This window comes from Hyla sarda, chromosome 1, assembly GCF_029499605.1.
Source record: "Hyla sarda isolate aHylSar1 chromosome 1, aHylSar1.hap1, whole genome shotgun sequence".
In the NCBI taxonomy this organism is placed as follows: domain Eukaryota; kingdom Metazoa; phylum Chordata; class Amphibia; order Anura; family Hylidae; genus Hyla; species Hyla sarda.
In genome coordinates, this window is record NC_079189.1 from 301,023,508 (window position 1) to 301,047,049 (window position 23,542).

The 23,542-nt window shown below is 41.2% G+C and overlaps 1 protein-coding gene across 3 annotated transcripts in view; it reads left to right on the forward strand.

Moving 5' to 3' along the window:
* The window catches only part of NR2F6 (nuclear receptor subfamily 2 group F member 6), a 35,064-nt gene extending 11,967 nt beyond the window's left edge, over positions 1-23,097 (forward strand). For 2 of the 3 annotated variants that reach the window (XM_056518112.1, XM_056518114.1), the window contains 3 exons: positions 4,860-4,981; positions 16,003-16,530; positions 19,325-23,097. In XM_056518112.1, coding sequence (XP_056374087.1) covers positions 4,860-4,981; positions 16,003-16,530; positions 19,325-19,599 — 925 coding nt within the window. In that variant the 3' untranslated portion in view covers positions 19,600-23,097. The remainder of the gene's footprint in view (positions 1-4,859; positions 4,982-16,002; positions 16,531-19,324) is intronic. The other variant, XM_056518113.1, reaches the window with a different exon arrangement.
* Positions 23,098-23,542: the final 445 nt, after the last annotated feature.

Below are 23,542 nucleotides of genomic sequence, written 5' to 3' on the forward strand. Positions count from 1 at the left end.
CACTTTATGTTTGCATCATAAAATTGACATGTTTTTACTTTTAGAAGACACCAGAGGGCTTCAAAGCTCAGCAGAAATTTTCCAATTTTTCACAAAATTTCCAAACTCACAATTTTTCAGGGACCAGTTCAGGTTTGAAGTGGATTTGAAGGGTCTTCATATTAGAAATACCCCACAAATGACCCCATTATAAAAACTGCACCCCCCCAAAGTATTCAAAATGCCATTCAGTAAGTGTTTTAACCCTTTAGGTGTTTCACAGGAATAGCAGCAAAGTGAAGGAGAAAATTCACAATCTTCATTTTTTACACTCGCATGTTCTTGTAGACCCAATTTTTGAATTTTTACAAGGGGTAAAAGGAGAAAATGTATACTTATATTTGTAGCCCAATTTCTCTCGAGTAAGCACATACCTCATATGTCTATGTAAAGTGTTCGGCGGGCTCAGAAGCGAAGGAGCGACAAGGGGATTTTGGAGAGTACGTTTTTCTGAAATGTTTTTTTGGAGGCATGTTGCATTTAGGAACCCCTATGGTGCCAGAACAGCAAAAAAAAAACACATGGCATACCATTTTGGAAACTAGACCCCTTGAGGAACGTAACAAGGAATAAAGTGAGCCTTAATACCCCACAGGTGTTTCACGACTTTTGCATATGTAAAAAAAAAAAAGTCACTAAAATGTGTTTCCCCCCCAAATTTCACATTTTTGCAAGGGTTAATAGCAGAAAATACCCCCCAAAATTTGTAACCCCATCTCTTCTGAGTATGGAGGTACCCCATTATTTGACCTGAAGAGCACTACGGGCGAACTACAATGCTCAGAAGAGAAGGAGTCATATTTGGCTTTTTGAGAGCAAATTTTGCTCGGGGGGCATGTCGCATTTAGGAAACCCCTATGGTGCCAGGACAGCAAAAAATACCCACATGGTATACCATTTTGGAAACTAGACCCCTTGAGGAATGTAACAAGGAATAAAGTGAGCCTTAATACCCCACAGGGGTTTCACGACTTTTGCATTCATAAAAAAAAAATAAAAAATTCACTAAAATGTGTTTTCCCCCCCAAATTTCACATTTTTGCAAGGGTTAATAGCAGAAAATACCCCCCAAAATTTGTAACCCCATCTATTCTGAGGATGGAGGTACCCCATAAGTTGACCTGAAGTGCACTACGGGCGAACTACAATGCTCAGAAAAGGAGGAGTCATATTTGGCTTTTTGAGAGCAAATTTTGCTCGGGGGCATGTCGCATTTAGGAAGCCCCTATGGTGCCAGGACAGCAAAATTACATTCCGTGAGGGGTGTTGTTTCCGAAATGGGGTCACATGTGGGGTTTTGTTTTTTTTGCGTTTGTCAAAACCGCTGTAACAATCAGCCACCCCTGTGCAAATCACCTCAAATGTACATGGTGCACTCTCCCTTCTGGGCCTTGTTGTGCGCCCCCAGAGCACTTTGCGCCCACATATGGGGTATCTCCGTAGTCGGGAGAAATTGCATTACAAATTTTGGGGGGCTTTTTTCCCTTTTACCTCTTGTCAAAATGAAAAGTATAGGGCAACACCAGCATGTTAGTGTAAAAAATGTATTTTTTTTACACTAACATGCTGGTGTAGACCCCAACTCTACCTTTTCATAAGGGGTTAAAGGAGAAAAAGACCCCCAAAATTTGTTAGGCAATTTCTCCCGAGTACGGCGATACGCCATATGTGGCCCTAAACTGTTGCCTTGAAATACGACAGGGCTCCAAATTGAGAGCGCCATGCGCATTTGAGGCCTGAATTAGGTATTTGCATAGGGGTGGACATAGGGGTATTCTACGCCAGTGATTCCCAAACAGGGTGCCTCCAGCTGTTGCAAAACTCCCAGCCTGCTTGGACAGTCAACTGCTGTCCGGCAATACTGGGAGTTGTTGTTTTGCAACAGCTGGAGGCTCCATTTTGGAAACAGTGGCGTACCAGACGTTTTTTATTGGGGAGGGGAGGGGGGCTGTGTAGGGGTATGTGTATATGTAGTGTTTTTTACTTTTTATTTTGTGGTAGTGTAGTGTTTTTTTTTTTTTTTTAAGGGTACAGTCACACGGGCGGGGGATTACAGCAAGTTTCCCGCTGCGAGTTTGAGCTGCCGCGCAAAATTTGATGCATTGCAAACTTGCAGCCTGATACTGACTGTAAGCCCCCGCCCATGTGAATGTACCCTGTACATTCACAGGGGGGGGACCTCCAGCTGCTGCAAAACTACAACTCCCAGCATGCACAGTCTATCAGTGCATGCTGGTAGTTATAGTTTTTCAACAGCTGGAGGCACACGGGTTGGGAAACACCGAGTTAGGAAACAGACAATGTTTCCCAACCAGTGTGCCTCCAGTTGTTGCAAAACCACAACTCCCAAACAATGTCAGGCATGCTGGAAGTAGTAGTTCGGCAACATCTTTAGATCCAGATGTTGCCGAACTACAACTCCCAGCATGCTTGGAGTTGTAGATTTGCAACATCTGGAGGACTACAGTTTGCAGACCACTAATACAGTGGTTCCCAATCTGTGCCCTTCCAGATGTTGGAAAACTAAAACTCCCAGTATGCCAAAACTGTCCAGGCATGCTGGGAGTTGTAGTTCTGCAACATCTGAAGGGCCAGATGTTACAGAACTACAACTCTCAGCATGCCTGGACAGTAAGGGCATGCTGAGGATGTGTAGTTTTGCAATATCTGGAAGGGCACAGTGGTCCCAAAACTGTGGACCTCCAGATGTTGCAAAACTGCAACTCCCAGCATGCTCAGACGCCAAGGGCTGTCTGGGCATGCTGGGAGTTGTAGTATACAGGGTCCCATTGCAGCACTGCATGTCGCTTTACGGCGACGTGCATGGCTGTAAAGGGCCCGACCGCGGCTGAAGATCTACTCGCCTGTCGCCGCTGCCGTCTTCATCGCCGGGATCCGGGTCTTCAGGGACGAGGTAAGTACCAGGGCCGGGCCCCAGTGCTCCCCGTCCCCCGCCGCGTCCACCGGTCTTCCTCCCGTCCTCTCCGGACTTCCAGGGGCAGGGCGGGAGGAAGTAACTGCCCCCCCCGAAGAATCGCAGGGGATAGGAGGAGGTGGCAGGCTTGCCACCTCACTCCTATACGTTAGCATGGTCCTGGCTGTCTGTGACAGCCGGGATCATGCTAAATTACCGGACGGTCGGGTCCCAGAGACCCGATCAGCACGGCGATCGCTGACATGGGGGGCCTACATGGCCCCCCTCTGTGTTTGCCCTGGATGCCTGCTGAAGGATTTCAGCAGGCATCCGGTTCCGATCTCTGCTCGGCGCGCGGCAGGGACCGGAAAACTCCAGGACGTACGGGGACATCCTGGGTCCTTAAAGCCCAGGGTGCGGGGACGTTCCCGTATGTCCTGGGTCCTTAAGGGGTTAAGGTCAAAATGGGCTTCGTCCTTTAAGGGGTTAGGGCAGGTTTCAGCATATGGGGAAAAGTGAGGTTTGGTTACATATCATGCTTTTATCACAGTGAGACCAAATAGGAGCATTATTCTTTTTATTTGCAGGTCGTAGATCCCATGTGTAAGGCCATTTTTACTTGAACATGCTAAGGTGGCATTCACACCACGATTCCAGCCTGCGGTTGCCGGATCAGTCTGGGGGAGGGGAAAACCGGGCACTCCCGTACCAATCGATTCACTTTAATCAGCCGACTGGAGTCAAACAGTGACTCTGGTCGGCTCATTTCTGCCCCGTATAAATTTTTTTTGACTAGACCTAAAACTGTAGACGGTTTTAGGTCCGGTTAAAAAACTGGATACGGGGCAGAAATGAGCCGACCGGAGTCACTGTTTGACTCCGGTCGGCTGATTAAAGTGAATGGATTTCAGCGCCGGTCCGTCTGGGGTACGGGAGCGCCTGGTTTTCCCCTCCCCCAGTCTGATCCAGCAACCGTAGGCTGCAATCATGGTGTGAATGCAGCCTTAGCCAGGTTTAGTTTGGTTAATAGAACCAGCTACCTAAAGAACTCTGTTTTACCGTTTGTTTTTTCACCAGAGGTCATTGTGTCAATCAGTGCCTGCTTTTTTAATCCACCCACATGGGAACCCTCGGTACTTTTCCCTTCTAGTACAGTTTCACAAACTGAGCCTAAAGTGTGCCATACACTATTTCAGATATCTGCTTTCTAAAATGTTATGGTGTCGTTGTCCAGGATGAGCTTCACAGCAAAATAAGTTGAAACAGTAATTCTCTGACAATTGGCAGCTCTGTCTCTCATTTAGTCTGTGACCTGGGTGGGCTAGGCTTCTATTGATTGGGTGAAATTCTGCCTTTTGACATAAAAGACAAAGTACTGACAATTAGGGCTAAAACAACGAATCAGTAATAATCAATATAGAAATTGTCATCAACGATTTTCATTAGATTAGTCTATCAATTAGTTGGCCATTAACCACACAACTTATTTTCCTTAATGGATCTCAAGGGCATATGTGAACTTATTTGTAGGCCTACTGGCCAGAATAGAAACTGCAACATTCCACCGGAGTACCCCTTTAAATCATGAATTCTTTTAAATCTAAGGGCTTTGTATGGGTGACCTCCTTTGTATGTGTGCTGTGAATGTCTGACCTAGTGTGAGATGGGAAGATTTTTATACACGCATTACCTATGAAATTTTAATAAGCTACAAACTAATTTATTTATCTCCCAACAGCTGGGGAAAGTCTGTATGTTAAAGACCTGTGTGGCTTTATTTCCCTCTTATGAGTTTGCTTTTAGATATTATAGAGTCTACCTTTTGTATTTAAGAGATTTTTTAAGGTTGTGGACATATATATTGTTTCCTACACTTGATTTACCTTCCTTTTATATATGTCTCTAGGTCAAATCGGGACTGCCAAATAGACCAACATCACCGCAACCAATGTCAGTACTGCCGACTAAAGAAATGCTTTCGCGTGGGCATGAGGAAAGAAGGTACTGTATTTGTACCCTTCGCTCAAGGTTATTTTTTCTACATTTTACTCTGCCAGCTGTGAACTATTACCCATTGTACCAGCCATTCATGCATTCAGTTAAAGCGTTGTCACTATATGTAACTTACAGAGTTTGCTGTAGCCAGTCTGGAGGGCATAATCTCAGCTTTGTTGTATTATTTAAAAACACAAATGTTGTTAAAGTGCAATGATTTGGAGCCCTCTACTTGGTCTTCAGGAGTTCAGGGTTTAGATTTAGCAGTATAGGGAAATAAAAGATACCTTGCAATTCTGATGTTCTAGATGTTTTCAGTCTGTATAATCTATGGAATCTATGTTTCAAGGGCCACCAATTCTTGGGCAAGTGCTAAACTAAGTTTAAGAAAAGTAAGCAAGGTTGTCACGCTGTGTTATTTTTGGGCCCGTTTCATTACAGTGAATATTGAGGATTGTATGTCTCTGGTAGCATTTCACTTCTTTGGTGGGTAAACAGAACAATTGTTTTATTACTCTGTACCCTTGTTTCTTAACCTTTTATGTGTACCCCAGGGGAGTACATGCCAGGACTCGGAGGTAACTGCACAGTGCAGATGCCTTTTATTAGGCAGCACAATGTATGATCATGACCTTGGGAATTGGTAACCTTTGAGAGACACTGCTCTGTACATCCCAAAAATCACGTTCCTATGATACTTCTGCAGGGTTTCTTCATTAGAAACCAAAAACATCATGTTAAAAAAAAATTATGCAGTGCTGGTCACATTCCAGGTCCACCTTGTTTTTTCTCATTGCACAATATAAATATTCTTGTTTATGTATCAACATGGCTTCGGGTGTTTTAAGTTTTCTCTTTTTCTAAGTAAAATAGTTACTCACGTAGTGGAAGGGGAAGGGTGTGTTATTAAAGGGCAGGTGATAACCGGGAACTGCACCTTATCATGTGACCACACGACCTCGCTCCAGGTAAAGGTCATGGCAGTGATGCACACGTGAATGCTGTGCATGTGACTAGCCTCGCTGACAGTGAAGTAAGGAACAGTGTAACTGAATTTCTGAAGAACAAAAAGGCATAACATGCTATCATTGTGATTTGCTTATACCAGACATATCCATAGAACCCCATTCTGTCATGTGATCTCTTTCCTTAGCCATTGCCTCCATTCTCTTCTGGATTGTGCTGTTACCCCACACTGACTTTTTCCAGTATTGCCCCACACCAGTCACTATGTCTTAAAACATTTTAGCCTAATTTCGTCAGTTTGCGCTCATTAACCCCAGACTGTGTCCCCTCTACTTCTCTCTTTGTGCCCTTCTTTTGATGAGCTTAAAGCTCTGTGCCCTTTCCCTGCTTGAGTGACTCCTAAGCGCCCATTCAGGCATCAGAAAGTAAATAAAAGCTCATTCTTTCCCCCTCGCCTCCCTCATTGCGCTGCCACTTCCTCACTTCAGCACATTCCTCACAGGGCTCAGCAAACATGGCGTGAACCAAGTGCAGAGCTGGGGGGAAGATACAGAAAAGACACAGCTGCAGAGATGGGATGCCTGGATGTGTGCAGATGACCTAACGCATCCGTAATACACAAATATTGCAGACAGAAAGGTCATTGTGCCCACATCCCAGACAACTGTACTATATGTGCATGCTGTGCCACATGACAATTGTGTTAATACTGCAGAGATATTTCTAGAAGGATTGACTATGGTGCAAGCAACACATTTTTATATACAATATGTATATGCTTATTTTATTTACAGATCTTTATATTTTCGTGTTGGCACAGTATATATTTTCTATTTGTATAATTCAGTCCTCTTTGGAGAATACAAATAGATCATGCTAGCTGCTACATGATCCAATATACTGTACAGTAGTGGGTGGACCCCGTCATCTGTGCTAAGAGAGTGTTACTGTGAGCAGCATCATGGTTGACTCCGCGCCCTGTAGAATTGCTGGAGGTTGATACTGTGCAGGGAGAGAAAGAGGTCAGGGCTGCTTTTATCAGCACAGAGGAGTATAGAAGGGGTCAGCGTTGTTTGTGTACAGAGAGGAGGGGGGAATGAGCCCTGCCTGTGTGTGTGAAGAGGGGAGTGGTCAGCGTTACTTAACTCTGCATAGAATGGAAAAAAGCCTCCGCACTGTTTGCATGTGTTTATGGAAGAGGCCTGAAGCCCTATTGAACAGGCTCATTGTATCTATTCAGGGAAGGCTTCCATAACTGTATGGAGACTGTTAGCTTTTATACTGTTCATAATATGGTGGGAAAGAACTACTTCTGTAACCATGGGAAAGAATGGGAGCTGTTTGCATCTGCCCAGAGACAAGGGGGTGGAAGGTCATCTTAGCGAACAGTAGATTAGAGGGGGTGAAGGTCACAGCTGCTCTTATAATGGTTGTTGCCTGCACTCTGAAAGTAAATATAAAGTACATGTTATTGTCCTTTTTATTTTCTCTGTAATAAAGCAGTCCTGAGCAGCATTTATATTATGTACTAAGTGAAGAATTGCCAAGAATATATCTTGTTCCACAAATCTTGGCATGTTTCACAAATCTTGCTAAAGTGAAGCCCAAATTTTTTTTTTTAATGTAAACTTTAGGGGGTTGCCTTTCTACGCAGTGCACATTTCTGTAAAAATGACATTATCTTCTGTAGGTCCATACGATTAAAACGATACCCAATTTATATAGGTTTTGTTTTCTTTTGCTAGTGAAAAAAAATATATATAACTTTTTATGAAAATTAGTATGCTCAAAATTTTTCTGCGTATGGGACTGTATGAGGGCTCATTTTTTGCACCATAATCTGTAGTTTTTAACGGTAGCATTTGTTTTTAATGGACTTCTTGATTACTTTTAATTTTTCTTCCTGATATATGAAGTGCCCAATAATGCGCAATTCTGGACTCAGGTATTTTTTTTTCAATTTTACGCCATTGACCATTAACATTATATTTCAGACATTTACACATTATTTTATTTATACAATAGGAAAAGGGGGGGTGATTCAAACTTTTATTGGGGAGGGGTTAAACACTTACCGTATTTTCTGGCGTATAAGACTACTTTTTAACCCTGTAAAATGTTATCAAAAGTCGGGGGTCGTCTTATACGCCGGGTCCTGCAGTCGGCTGGAACGCCCTGGGTATGGACTATCCATACCCCGGACGTCACAGCCGAGATTAACTTCCCCCGTCGCATTCGGGACATCCCTGTGTCCCGAAAGATCTTTTCGGTACACAACGATGTCCCGGTTACCTTTCTGGTTCCCCGCATTAACTTTAAAAACGCAAGGGCCCCCAGGAGGTAGCGCACACAGGGACGTCGCTCACGTGCGTGCACTCACGTGCATACTGACAGCCTAATGTGGGGGGGGGGGGGACTATACTGACAACCTAATGTGGGGGGGGGGGGGGGGGGGGGAACTATACTGACAACCTAATGTGGGGGGGAACTATACTGACAACCTAATGTGGGGTGGGAACTATACTGACAACCTAATGTGGGGCGGGGGGGAACTATACTGACATCCTAGTGTGGGGGAACAATGGTAAGGTACCGTATCACGGCAGAGGGGTAGTCTTATACGGTGAGTATATCCCAAACTCTATATTTTAACTTTAAAAGTTGGGGGTCGTCTTATACACCCAGTCATCTTATACGCCGGAAAATACGGTATTACTTACTTATTTATTTATTTTTTTATTTGTTTTTTAAAGTCCCCATAGGGGACTATAACATGGAATCTTTCCATTCCTATTACACAGCATTGATCAATGTTATCTACTATCTGTTGCTCTAGCCTGCCATAGCAGAATGAAGATTGGACGGCATGAAGGCAGGGTAGGGATCCTCAGCCGTCTTTTAAGGTGATCAAACGATTGCCCCGCGGTGGTCCTGATCACCCTTAGCAGCCAACCGGCCCATGATCATCTTTTGATTGCGGGATCTAGAGGGGTAGTAGCCTCACAGCGGCGATCGCCACCGCAGGCTGTTAGATGCGGCCTCTGGCTGTTGATTCCATCTGGGGGCTGCGCAGTATGGAGCGGGATGATGTCACAATCCCGCTCCGTAGCTGCTACACCCCCCCCCCCCAGTGGGGATCAAAAGTTTGGGCACCCCATGTAAAAAATGTTATTTATGTGCATAAAGAAGCCAAGGAAAGATGGAAAAATCGCCAAAAGGCATCAAATTACAGATTGGATGTTCTTATAATATGTCAACAAAAGTTAGATTTTATTTCCATCATTTACACTTTCAAAATAACAGAAACCAAAAAAATGGCGTCTGCAAAAGTATGGACATCCTGCAGAGTTGAAGGGGTTATCCAGGAAAAACTTTTTTTTATATATCAACTGGCTCCAGAAAGTTTAACAGATTTGTAAATTACTTCTATTAAAAAATCTTAATCCTTTCAGTACTTATGAGCTTCTGAAGTTTAGGTTGTTCTTTTCTGTTTAAGTAATCTCTGATGACACGTGTCTCGGGAACCGCCCAGTTTAGAAGAGGTTTGCTATGGGAATTTGCTTCTAAACTGGGCGTTTCCCAAGACACGTGTCATCAGAGATTACTTAGACAGAAAAGAACAACCTTAACTTCAGAAGCTCATAAGTACTGAAAGGATTAAGATTTTTTAATAGAAGCAATTTACAAATCTGTTTAACTTTCTGGAACCAGTTGATATATAAAAAAAAGTTTTTTCCTGGAATACCCCTTTAATATCTTGTACTGCCCCCTTTGGCAAGTATCACAGCTTCTAAACGCTTTTTGTAGCCAGCCAAGAGTCTTTCAATTCTTGCTTGAGGTATCTTTGCCCATTCTTCCTTACAAAAGTCTTCCAGTTCTTTGAGATTTCTGGGCTGTCTGTCACACACTGCTCTTTTAAGGACTATGCATAGATTTTCAATTATGTTGAGGTCAGAAGATTGTGAAGGCCATGGTAAAACCTTCAGTTTACGCCTCTTGATGTAATCCCCCGTGGATTTCGAGGTGTGTTTAGGATCATTATCCATTTGCAGAAGCCATCCTCTCTTTAACTTCAGCTTTTTCACAGATGGCATCAAGTTAGCATCCAAAATTTGCTGAAATTTTATTGAATCCATTTTTCCTTCTACTCATGAGATGTTCCCTGTGCCACTGGCTGCAAAACAACCCCAAAGCATGATTGATCCACCCCCATGCTTAAAGCAGAACTCCAGAATATAAAAATTGTCCCCCATACTGCAGTAAAAAAAATTAAGATGTACATACCTTCCTCCGCTCCCCCGAGGCCTCCGGTAACCAGCTATAGGCTGAGCGGCAGTGTGACGTTTTCGGCAGCAGGTGCCGGTGTAGTGAAGAATTTTGTGTCCTGAAGCGTTCTCATACTGCCGCTCAGCCTATCGCTGGCCGAGTTGGGACTTCACTGCGGCCGGTGATTGGCTGAGTGCAGTATGACTCGCCGACCACCAGCAACCAGGAAGAGGATTGTTACCGGAGGCCTCGGGGGAGCAGAGGAAGGTATGTACATCTTAATTTATTTTTACTGCTGGCAGTATGGGGGCCAATTTTTATATTCTGGAGTTCTCCTTTAACAGTTGGACAGAAGTTCTTTTCATTAAATTCTGTTCCCCTTCTTCTCCAAACGTACCTTTGCTCACTCCAGCCAAAAAGTTCAATTTTAACCTCATCGGTCCACAGAACTTGTTTCTAAAATGCATAAGGCTTGTCTATATGTTCATTTGCAAAGTTCAAACACTGATTTTTGTGGTGAGGACGTAGGAGAGGTTTTCTTCTGTTGACTCTTCCATGAAGACCATATTTGTAGAAGTATCTCTTTATAGTGGAATAGTGTACTCCAGTGTCTGGCAGATCTTTCTGGAGGGATTGTGCAGTCAAACGTGGGTTTTAAATTGTTTTTCTCACAATCCTGTCTGATATTTTCTTGGTCTTCCAGATCTTGCTTTAACTTCCACTGTTCCTGATGAATGCCATTTCTTAATTACATTCTGAACAGAGGATATTGACATCTGAAAACGTTTTGCTATCTTCTTCAGCCTTATCCAGCTTTGTGAGCGTCAACTATTTTCAGTTTCAGATTTCTAGACAACTGCTTAGAAGAACCCATGGTGCTGATTGTTGGGGCAAGGTCAGATGAGTCAGGGCATTTAAAACCTTTGAGATTGACATCACCTGGTCTTCCCAGATGATGATTGAGAACAATCCATGACACTGGCAGGTCTCAGCTTTGCAAAGGGGGCAGTGCATGCTATAAATTCTGCAGGGTGCCCAAACTTTTACAGACACCATTTTTTTGTTTTCTGTTATTTTGAAAGTGTAAATGATGGAAATAAAATCTAACTTTTGTTGACATATTATAAGAATGTCTAATCAGTAATTTGATGCCCTTTGGAGATTCTTCCATCTTTCCTTGGCTTCTTTATGCACATTAATAAATTTTTTTGCCTGGGGTGCCCAAACTTTTGATTCCCACTGTACACATGTCCTGGGGAGGGAAGGGGTTAAAGGGGTTATCCAGGAATAGAAAAACACTGCTAATTTCTTTCAAAAACAGCTCCACGTCTATCTCCCGGTGGAATGTTGTTTTACAACTTGGCTCCATTCACTTTAAAGGGGTTCTCCACTGCCCTGCATTTCGGAGCTTCGCTCACAGCGTCCGGAAGTTTATTACTCAGAATGCTGTGTGCGAGCTTCCGTGTTCGAGGCCGCCTCCTCGTGATGTCACGCCCTCCCGCTTGTGAAGTCACACCCACCCCCTCAAAGAAAGTCTATGAGAAGGGGGCGCGACTGCTGTCATGCCCCTTTCCCATAGACGTTCGTTGAGGGGGTGGGCGTGACGTCACGAGGGGGCGGGCGTGACATCGCGAGGGGGTGGCCTCGAACACGGAAGCGGAGTAATAAACTTCCGGACGCTGGGAGCGGAGCTCCGGAATGCAGGGCAGTGGAGAACCCCTTTTAATGAAACTGAGCAACAGAACCACACCCAACCTGGAGACAGACAGGGAGTGGTTTTTGAAAGATAGTAGCTCTGTTTTTCTGTTCATGGATAACCCCTTTTAAGAAATAAAGTATTGGACACATATTTATCAGTGAGGGTTTAGATATAATTTGTTAAAAGTTGCAGTAGTATTATATCTTTAAATTTTTGTTCACTGCTCACAGATTTCAACCTGCTCAGAGTGCTGTTGTTGTTGTTTGTAACCATAATCCTCTTACTTCTATCAAAATCCTTCTGCCAGTCTTATTCATTGGTAATAATCCTCTCACAATGCTAAAGTTTCTGCCTGTGGACCATTAATAAGGGCCTGTGTTTGGTGTCATTGATGTGTGGCATAACATTAATGGGAACATGGGCTTGTTCATTTAGATTAGGATCAGGTAAAATGGACAGATGCAGACCAGGGTTCCTTTCTGCTTTGTAAAGACCTACAACAATGGGTGTTTTACCCCTTTTTAATAATGCCATTATCTCAAGAAAGACCATTTTTATTCAACTCTTTCTTACAACTGCTTCTCCTCGGCTTATGTAACCTCTTTGTCTTTAATCTAAAGATGAAGCCCCACTTTAAGTACGTCCACATGGGATAGAAAAAACGATTGCAAATTTCCCAACAAATGCGACTGTCAATCCACGATGAAATCTGCATTGTTTACATGTGGAGTTTATGCAATTCAAAGAGTGAAATAGGCAGATCCACAATGTAAGCTGACATGCTGGAGACTTAATATCTGGACCACAGGTCAATTCTTACATTGTATTTTTCCCACAGTGTGTGTATGTCATCCACTTTGCCGCCACTGTAATATGCAGAGAATTTTTGCTCCTGGAAATTTCAATTATAAATATTTTGTACTAGATTTTTTTGGTGTCTCTTATTTTTGAATGCTTGCAGCATGGAAAGCTTCCTTCTATACTTCCTGAAGATGAAAATCTGTCTGATGAAGAGGTTGTTATAGTTTGTCAAAATAAATTGTGCGCACATGATCAAGTTTCCCAGTCTAAAAGTAACTGTAAAATCTCTCCTTGCAATAACGGAATAAGACAAACAGATGTTGCTACATAGATTATGCTGCTCCTTTTATGACCTTTAGCCATTGAGGTAACTTAAAGCAACCTCAGAAAAGGTTTACCTGCCACTGTAATATTGCTTCATTATAAATTAAAAAAGGAGTGTTCTCATCTCAGTAAGGGTGGGTTCACACCACGTTTTTGCAATACAGTTCCCGTATACGGTTTGAGCGTCAAAACCGTATGGAACCGTATTGCAAACCGTACTCATTGACTTTGTATTGCAAACCGTATGTTAACCGTATCATGCGGTTGCATACGTTTTGTATCCGTTACGGTTAAAAGCGTTTAATTTCCCGTACTTCAAACCGTAGTCTACTACGGTTTGAAGTCCGTTTGAAAAACCGTATTTAAACCGTATCCCTTTTTTTATATAATGGTGGTCTATGAGAACCGTATTCAACTGGATACACTTACGGTTACATCCGGTTTTCACAATACGGTTTACGAATCTGCACATGCGCAGTTGGTTCCGAAAGTTCCACCAGCTTCTAGAATCTTCTATCTGGGAGTGTTTTTAGTGTAAAACCGTATGCAACCGTATATACGTTTTTTATTACAATGCGGTTTTTAACTGGAATCCGGCATGTACGGTTTTTAGTGATACGTTTCCTTCAAAAAAAATGTGACACGGGAACTGGATTGCAAAAACGTGGTGTGAACCCACCCTAAGAGGGATTTCTGGACCCCTTCCTACTGTTTGCACCTGATGGGGGTGGTAAAGAACCTGAAAACAGCCAGAACAGCTGTTTTATGCAATTTTTTAAACTTCTATTATGTAGAGCTAAGCTGTTTACATAACTCAGGGAGTGACCTAAGGGGGCCAGAAAGCCCTTTCCTGAGTTGGAAATAACCTTTTTTAAAGGGAATGTGTCATTGGAAAATGACCTATTGTTTAAGTCAAGTTTTTATGTTATGCATTTTTAAATTGTTTTTTTTGTTTGCTATTTATATTTAAAAATACAGTTCAAAAATTAACAGACCGGAGTCACTATCTGACCCAGTCTGGCTCATTTAAATGAATGGGGTGCGGCAGGTATATGGCAGCGGACGTTATTTTTTAATTCTGTCGATCCACCACTGTATCCCCAAAACTTGTAATGAATGCACCCTAAAATTAAGCTGAGACTTCCTGTTCTGTACAAATCATTTTCCAGCAGTGCCCTCCCTTATCATAGCAGTGAAGGGTGACACCAATGTATAGATAGCAACAGCTACTGTGTGTATCTCTGTTATCACAGCTCAGCCTCCCCCTCTCTCTGTAGAATGACCTCTGCGAAATTCACAGAGCATGTCCAGATACCTTTCCGACTCATGGAACAACTTCAGTCTGTTGTCCAGGCAGTGTACAAAAAATGTAAATAAAAAATTACAATCAGAAAATAGAAACAGATTATATAAAAGGGGTACTCCACTGGAAAACATTTATTTTTTAATTCAACTGGTGCCAGAAAGTTAAACAGATTTGTAAATTACCTCTATAAAAAAATCTTAATCCTTCAAGTACTTCAGCTGCTGTATGATCCATAGGAAGTTCTTTTCTTTAATTTCCTTTCTGCCTGACCACAGTGCTCTCTGCTGACACCTCTGTCCATTTTAGGAACTGTCCAGAGTAGGAGCAAATCCCCATAACAAACCTCTCCTGCTCTGTACAGTTCCTGACATGGACAGAGGTGTCAGCAGAGAGCACTGTGGTCAGACAGAAAGGAAATTGAAAAAGTAAAGAACTTCCTGCGAATCATACAGCAGCTGAAAAGTACTGGAAGGATTAAAGGGGTACTCCGATGAAAAACATTTTTTTTTTTTTTTTTAAATCAACTGGTGCCAGAAAGTTAAACAGATTTGTAAATTACTTCTATTAAAAAATCTTAATGCTTCCTGTACTTATTAGATGCTGAATACTACAGCGGAAATTATTTTCTTTTTGAAACACAGAGCTCTCTGCTGACATCATGAGCACAGTGCTCTCTGCTGACATCTCTGTCCATTTTAGGAACTGTCCAGAACAGCATATGTTTGCTATGGGGATTTCCTTTTACTCTGGACAGTTCCTAAAACGGACAGAGATGTCAGCAGAGAGCACTGTGCTCATGATGTCAGCAGAGAGCTCTGTGTTTCAAACGGAAATTTGAATTTCCACTGTAGTATTCAGCAGCTAATAAGTACAGGAAGGATTAAGATTTTTTAATAGAAGTAATTTACAAATCTGTTTAACTTTCTGGCAACAGTTGATTTAAAAAAAAAAAAATAATAATTCTCCAGTGGAGTACCCCTTTTAAGAAACATAACAATCACAAAAAAATCTAGGTGACCCATTCACTTTTATAACCTTTTAAACCTTTCACCTTTTATAACTGGTGGCAACATATAGGGTAAAATTAGTTTTTTTTTTCACAGGCCTGGATGTCCTCCTGAACATCCATGGTACTGCAGAAAATGGGTTTTAAAAGTGTCTGGCACCGTATACTAATGAGCCTCAACTTGTCGTCAGGGCATGCGCCATCGTTAAGTAGTCATGGCATTTCAGGCTGTAATCACACCTACTCAGGCATAATTGACAGCTCAGATATGGTGATGTTACAGCATTTCACTGTAATCTTGTGCAAGCCCAGAAGCAGCGATATCCCTCGATATAAAGGAGCAGAGGGATACCCAGGCTGTCAATGATGCCTGAGTAGGTGTGATTATATCCGGGGACGCCCTGACTGCTTCAGGATGCCGCACGCCCCAATGACTACTTGACGGTCATTAGCAAATTACTTTGGACACTTAAGACTTTTTTCTGCAGTATCACGTATGCGCAGGAGGATATCTGGGCCTGGTAAGAAACCTTGATTTAATATGCTGCCACCATATAGGAATTAACCTGGTGACCGGTTCTCTTTTAAGTAAAGTGGTTCCTAGTAAAATGAAAAAGGTGTAAGATTTTGTTTTACTTATTGATTTGAATTTATAAAACATTTCCATTTTATATTTTTATTCGTAGCTGTCCAGAGAGGACGGATTCCTCCTGCTCACTCCAGTGCAAGCCCCACTACTGCACCTGGTGGTGCTGAATATTTCAATGGACAGCCAGTTTCTGAACTCATCTCTCAGCTTCTTCGAGCAGAGCCTTACCCAACATCACGTTACGGTTCACAGTATGCTCAGCAGGGAAGTGTTATGGGCATTGACAACATCTGTGAGCTGGCTGCCAGGCTTCTTTTTAGCACCGTGGAGTGGTCACGAAACATACCTTACTTTCCAGAGCTTGCCGTGCCAGACCAAGTTTCTTTGCTGAGATTGAGTTGGAGTGAACTGTTTGTGCTAAATGCAGCGCAGTCAGCCCTTCCACTACACATGGCACCGCTGCTCGCTGCTGCTGGATTTCATGCTTCTCCTATGTCTGCTGACAGGGTTGTGTCCTTTATGGACCAGATACGTGTTTTTCAGGACCAGGTAGAAAAGCTAAATCGTCTCCAAGTGGACTCAGCGGAGTATGCCTGTTTGAAAGCCATTGCACTCTTCACGTCTGGTAATGTAGTTTTTTATGAAAATATAGTCTTGTTTATTATACCTTAAAGGGGAACTCCAGTGTAAAACTTTTTTTTTTTTAATCAACTGGTGCCAGAAAGTTAAAACAGATTTATAAATTACTTCTATTAAAACATTTTTACCCTTCCAGTACTTTTTAGCAGTTGTATGCTACGGAGGAAATTTTTTCTTTTTTGTCTTGTCCACAGTGCTCTCTGCTAACGCCTGATGCCCGTATCTGGAACTGTCCAGAGCAGGAGAAAATTCAGATAGCAAACCTATGCTGCTCTGGACAGTTCCTGACACCAACAGAGGTGTCACCAGAGAGCACTGTGGACAAGACAAAAGTACTGGAAGGGTAAAGATTTTTTAATTTAAGTCATTTACAAATCTGTTTAACTGTCTGGCACCAGTTGATTTAAAAAAAAAAAAAAATTCCACCGGAGTGCCCCTTTAACCCCTTAACGACGCAGAACGTATATGGGACCTATAACACTGCAAAAAAAATGTTTAAAAAAAGTGTTAATAAAGGTCATTTAACCCCTTCCCTAATAAAAGTTTGAATCACCCCCCTTTTCCCAGAAAAAAAATAAAAATAAACATATGTGGTATCGCCGCGTGCGTAAATGTCCGAACTATAAAAATATATCATTAATTAAACCGCACGGTCAATAGCGTACGCGCAAAAAAATTCCAAAGTCCAAAAAAGCGTATTTTGGTCACTTTTTATACAATTAAAAAATGAATAAAAAGTGATCAAAAAGTCCGATCAAAACAAAAATGATACCGATAAAAACTTCAGATCACGGCGCAAAAATGAGCCCTCATACCGCCCTGTACATGGAAAAATAAAAAAGTTATAGGGGTCAGAAGATTACATTTTTAAACGTATACATTTTCCTGCATGTAGTTATGATTTTTTCCAGAAGTGCGACAAAATCAAACCTATATAAGTTGGGTATCATTTTAACCGTATGGACCTACAGAATAATGATAAGGTGTAATTTTTATCGAAATATGCGCTGCGTAGAAACGTAAGCCCCCAAAAGTTACAAAATGGCGTTTTTTCTTCGATTTTGTCGCACAATGATTTTTTTTTCCATTTCGCCGTGCATTTTTGGGTAAAATGATTAATGTCACTGCAAAGTAGAATTGGTGACGCAAAAAATAAGCCATAATATGGATTTTTAGGTGGAAAATTGAAAGGGTTATGATTTTTAAAAGGTGATGAGGAAAAAACGAAAGTGCAAAAACGGAAAAACCCTGAGTCCTTAAGGGGTTAAGGACCAGGGGGTTTTCCGTTTTTGCACTTTCGTTTTTTCCTCCTTACCTTTAAAAAATCATAATCCTTTCAATTTTGCACCTAAAAATCCATATGAAGGCTTATTTTTTGCGCCACCAATTCTACTTTGTAATGACATCAGTCATTTTACCCATAAATCTACAGCGAAACTGAAAAAAAAATCATTGTGAGAAAAAATTTAAGAAAAAAAAACCGCCATTTCGTAACTTTTGGGGGCTTCTGTTTCTACGCAGTAAATTTTTCGGTTAAAATGATACCTAATCTTTATTCTGTAGGTCGATACGATTAAAATGATACCCTACTTATATAGGTTTGATTTTGTATCACTTCTGAAAAAAATCATAACTACATGCAGGAAAATGTATACGTTTAAAATTGTCATCTTCTGACCCCTAGAACTTTATTTTACCGCGTATGGGTCGGTATGAGGGCTCATTTTTTGCGCCGTTATCTGAGGATTTTATCGGTACCATTTTTGTATTGATTGGACTTGTTGATCACTTTTTATTCATTTTTTCATGATATAAAAAGTGACCAAAAATTCACAATTTTGGACTTTAGAATTTTTGGGCGCATACGCCATTTTCCGTGCGGTTTAATTAACAATATATTTTTAGAATTCGGACATTTCCGCACTCAGCGATACCACGTTTATTTTTATTTTCACTTTTTTTTTTTTTTTTTTTTAAATGGGAAAAGGGGGGTGATTCAAACTTTTAATAGGGGAGGGGTTAAATGATCTTTATTCACTTTTTTTTTGCAGTGTTATAGCTCCCATAGGGGGTAATAACACTGCACACATTGATCTTTCACATTGATCAGTGGTTTCTCATAAGAAACCAGTGATCGATGATTCTGCCGCTTGACTGCTCATGCCTGGATCTCAGGAGGCAAGGTAGTGACCCTCCTCGTGTCCTACAGCTGTTCGGGACGCCGCGATTTCGCTGCAGCTATCTCGAACAGCTCCCTGAGCTAACCGGCATGGTTTCACTTTAGACGCAGCGTTCAACTTTGAACGCCGCATCTAAATGGTTAATTGCGCGCGGCACCACGATCACTGCTGCGCGCTATTAGCCACGGTCACGGACGTTTTTAGAGGCCGGGCCCGACCCACTATGACGCGTGGCCCCGCGTTATAGAAAGGTGAAAGGACTCAGGACGTACCAGTACGTCCTTGGTCCTTAAGGGTGTATTCACACGTACAGTATCCTGTACATATTTGATGATGCAGATTTCAATGGAAACTGACTGAACACAGCTTCAAATCTTCAACATTGAATATGTGCAGGATACTGTGCAGCAAAAAAAGAAAAAACCTCTGTATCCCCTATCCACAGAGGTTGGTCCAGCTGTGTTCAGACACTTATCCCATATCCTGTGGACACTTTTTTTCTGCAATACCCCTTTAATTGTTTTGTCTTGTTGAAGCTCTTTTTACCTTTTATGTTTAAAATTTTCCCTAATTAACTATGTTTTTTCCCCTTTACCCCAGATGCCTGTGGTCTTACTGATCCTGCTCATGTGGAGAGTTTACAAGAAAAAGCTCAAGTGGCTCTGACAGAGTATGTCCGTGCTCAGTACCCTTCCCAACCTCAGCGTTTTGGAAGGCTTCTTCTGCGCTTGCCTGCCCTCAGAGCTGTACCTGCATCCCTTATTTCTCAGCTGTTTTTTATGAGGCTTGTTGGCAAAACTCCCATAGAGACACTTATCCGGGACATGCTTCTTTCTGGAAGTAGTTTTAATTGGCCCTATTCTTCTGGTCAGTAGCAGCAGCTGTCATTTGGTTGGTTCTTAAGTTGGTCAAATCTTCTACACTACATGAAGACAGCTCACTACAGTTTGCTCTGAATGAAGTTCTTCTCCAAATTACCAAGGCACTTCCAGAAAAAAATAAGAAACTTGCGTTTTTCCAGAAACATTTCTTATTAATAAATATTAAAAAAAATATATATATGCTGTTGGTTACTACCATGTACGAGGAACTATTTCGTAAGCCATTATGTCGAGGCTGATTGTTTTGATAAAAAAGCACTAAAAAGGCCTCTAGCATTTGCAGGTGGCACCCTAAAAAACATACATTTAACTGTTTCAATAAAAACCGTAGGTGTTTTACTTAGTTTCGAGTATATAGCTCAGTCGACATCCTCTACCTCCTGAATGTCTACATTTATTGTCCAAGTAGAAGGCAGCACCAAAAATGGGGAAAAAACTTTTTACTGACATTTTAAGCATTTCTCAACAGCTACTCATTGGAACAGAGTATTTCACAGACTAGAATAAGACCCTGCCTGTTAAGGACAGGACTATATAATACTCAGAGCGGTTAAAGATATGTCCATTTGGTTCCTTGGCTGTATAACTTGGTTGTCGCAGCTTTTTAATATTTTCCTTTCTTAATAATTTTCTCCACTTCCTTTTCATGTCACAGGATTTGATTAACCAGTCAACAGCCCAAACAATAACTTCAGTGACCTTCCTTCTTTCTAAATACATTGAAAGTTATGTATGATTGAGTCTTTAATTCTTTAATCTTTTTATTTTTTACATATTAAGAAAAATATGGAAACTAAAAAAGTTGGATTTCCTAATCAGTCTGTTCTTTGTATGATGGTGATGGACAGAGTAAGAATATTGCCTAGAAGGTTGTGACTAGGAAGTACCAATGATATAATAATAATTTTTAAATGTTATTTTGTGTTTGGCAGAAATACAGATGTGGGGAAACTAAGGTTTCATATAACAGTTTTGCTTATGTCAACTTTTTGAGATATCATTTAATTGCCAAAATGCACTAGAGGGTTTTCCCTACATTGTAACTCATGGCATACCACTATTATATGGCTATATCTTACTGACTGGAGGGGTCTTAAAAAAAATAACTCTTGTTTGACTCTGTGCTGGAACTACAGTTTGCTGCTATTCACATAGATGATGAAATTAGGCCATGTTGCATATATAAGAAGATGAACAGTTGAAGGCAAAACTGTTCAGACAAGAATCATGTCTTCTCTGTGTCAATGGAGGTCCAACAGGTGGACCATTCACTGTTAGGCCATAAGTTACTATAGTGCAAAAATCTCTTTATGGGTATTGTAAGGGATTAGGTAAAGGGGATGTTGTCTGCTGGGTAGACAGGCACACCATAGATATTGCAGTCCAAACAGCAAGGAATTTGTTTAACTGACCTCAGCCAGTTTTATTGCCAGGTTGGGGTACAGAACATAAAATATAACAAATAAAAATCCTAAGCCTGTCCTGGTCTAACTAAACAGCAGGAAACCTCCCTGACCAAGTGCTGGCCTAATACTGGACACCAAACAAAATAGCAAAGTCTATACTTCTTGAAGTGCTCTCACAGGCTCTGTGCAGATAACTTGTTCCCAGGCTGATGTCTGCTTATATCAGGCTAGCACACCTGAGGAGTGATTACCTGACAGCCCAAAACCCGGACTGTTGGGATGGAGTGGGAGCCAACCCTTCTCTCCCCACTCCAGAAACACAGGCCCTTAAAAAAAGGGTTTTATACAAACCCGAATTGCATAGATGTCTGCATAGACCTCTGCTAGACATTTCCCTGGTTGCTTTTAAATGACAGAATTGAGGAACCTTGGGCGCACATAGACCCCGTCCACTACTTCTCCAGACACACTGTCACAGTATGTTCACACAGGCGGAACTTTTCCACATGGAAAATTCTGCATGGACATTACGCTGCAGCAGAGTCCCATTGATTTTAATGGGATTCTCCTGCACAGTTTGCTCAGCAGTATTTCCGCACCAGATGTTTCCAAATTCTAATTCCAGCATCGACAGAAAGAAAAGTCATGTCTATTCTTCCTGCAGAGTCCGCAAGGAAATGCATGCACATTTCCGAGTGGTCCTAGCGCTCACCGGATTGGGAACATGTGTGGAACGTCCACACGTTTTCTGTGCGGACATTCCGCACATTTTCCTAATGTATGAACCGTGCCTAAGGCAGTGTTTTCATCACAGTGTATGTCCAGCTGTTGCCCAGACAGTCTTTTGCTGTCCAGGCATGCTAAAAATTGTGGTTGGGCAACAGTTGGGCATACTGTTTGGAAAACACTGCTTTAGGGTGTATTCACACGTACAGTGTCCTGCACTTATTTGATGCAGAGGATTTTATGCTGCAGATTTCAATGTAAACTAAATGACTTAACACAGCTTAAAATCCTGTGCATCAAGTATGTGCAGGATACTGTACGTGTGAGCAGACCCTGAAAGGGTCATCATGAATTTTAGATTTTGCGCTTGGCTCACTAACAGGAATATTACATGTTTAAAGTTAGGTTTTTTTAAAAGGGGATAAGTGGAGTGTTCACCAAAGCATTTTTGGGCCTCTGCGCTTCACTAAAATACTTGACCCATTTTACTTCTGGGTTAATTGATCCGTCTTCTGTTTCACCTGCAGTGTAGCTAAATAAAATGAATTCCCCGCAACTTCCAAAACATATTTGCTTTTACCGACATATGTAGAATAACTTGAACGCACAATGCTAGAGTGAAGAACAAGCATGGGTCACACAGTATACTAGTGTATACTGATACAAGTGGCAAAAACGAATTACGTTTTATTCTACAGTAATAATAATAAAGCTAATAAGGTGCATCCAAAGTGTGCCATGTTTTTATGATTTCAATGAAGAAAAAATTTACATACTGTATGCGTATTTTATAGTAAACCTCACGTTGTGCAAAATGTGTCTGACTCACTCTCCACGGTTTATAGATTTTAAAAGAAAACAAAAACATGCTGCTATGAAAAATAAAAATGGTGAATAAACCCTAAAAAAGTAACAACATTTAGTTTTACTACTCTTCTGCCAAATGCTCATATGGTACTCTCGATGCATCCTGTTCAATGACCACTATTACTTGTTTAATTGTTTTGAGACAGTTTATTTTTCTATTCATTTATAACCCTTTCACTATGTATATTTTAAAAAAATACAATCCTGTCTTGTGTATTATTCTTGAACTAAAGCTTCAGTTTGCCGTTTCGGCACCAAAGATTCAGAATGCAAAATAATAAACAATGTTTTTATTGACTCCAGTTTTTCTCTGGCAGGCAAAAAAGGTTATTGTATTTGTGCAATGCCTATGTTCAATGTGTGTTCCTACTCTATAAAATTTGTGTGTATAAACATTCTGCTAATGCCAAAAATGGGTGGAAGGGAATATTGCCAAAGAAGGAATGTCAGATCAAAAAACAAATAATAATAATAAAAAAAACGTACACAGAAATCCAAAGTATTTTTTTTCTTTTTGCTTCTTTGTGCATATTCTGGTTGTATCGATATTTTCCTTTTTAGGATATGACTTAGGAGGGAGACTACAAAAAAGACACAGATAATACAGTAGCAGTCTTTTTGGATATAGAATGCTTACCAATGTATCTTGTTAATAAATCACAATTAGAAAAATTAAATCAAGTTAAAGAGGGGTCCCTCAAGTTACAAGGTGGGCGATTTATCAAAACCTGTGTAGAGGAAAAATGGAGCAGTTGCCCATAGCAACCAATCGGATTCCTTCTTTCATTTTTACAAAGACCTCTGCAAAAAATGAAGAAACAATCTGCTTGCTATGGGCAACTGCTCTATATTATTTTAGTTATTTTTTTATTTTAAAAAATAAAGAGGGGTGATACATATTTATTTTAGGGAGGGACATTGATATTTTAACTCCTAGG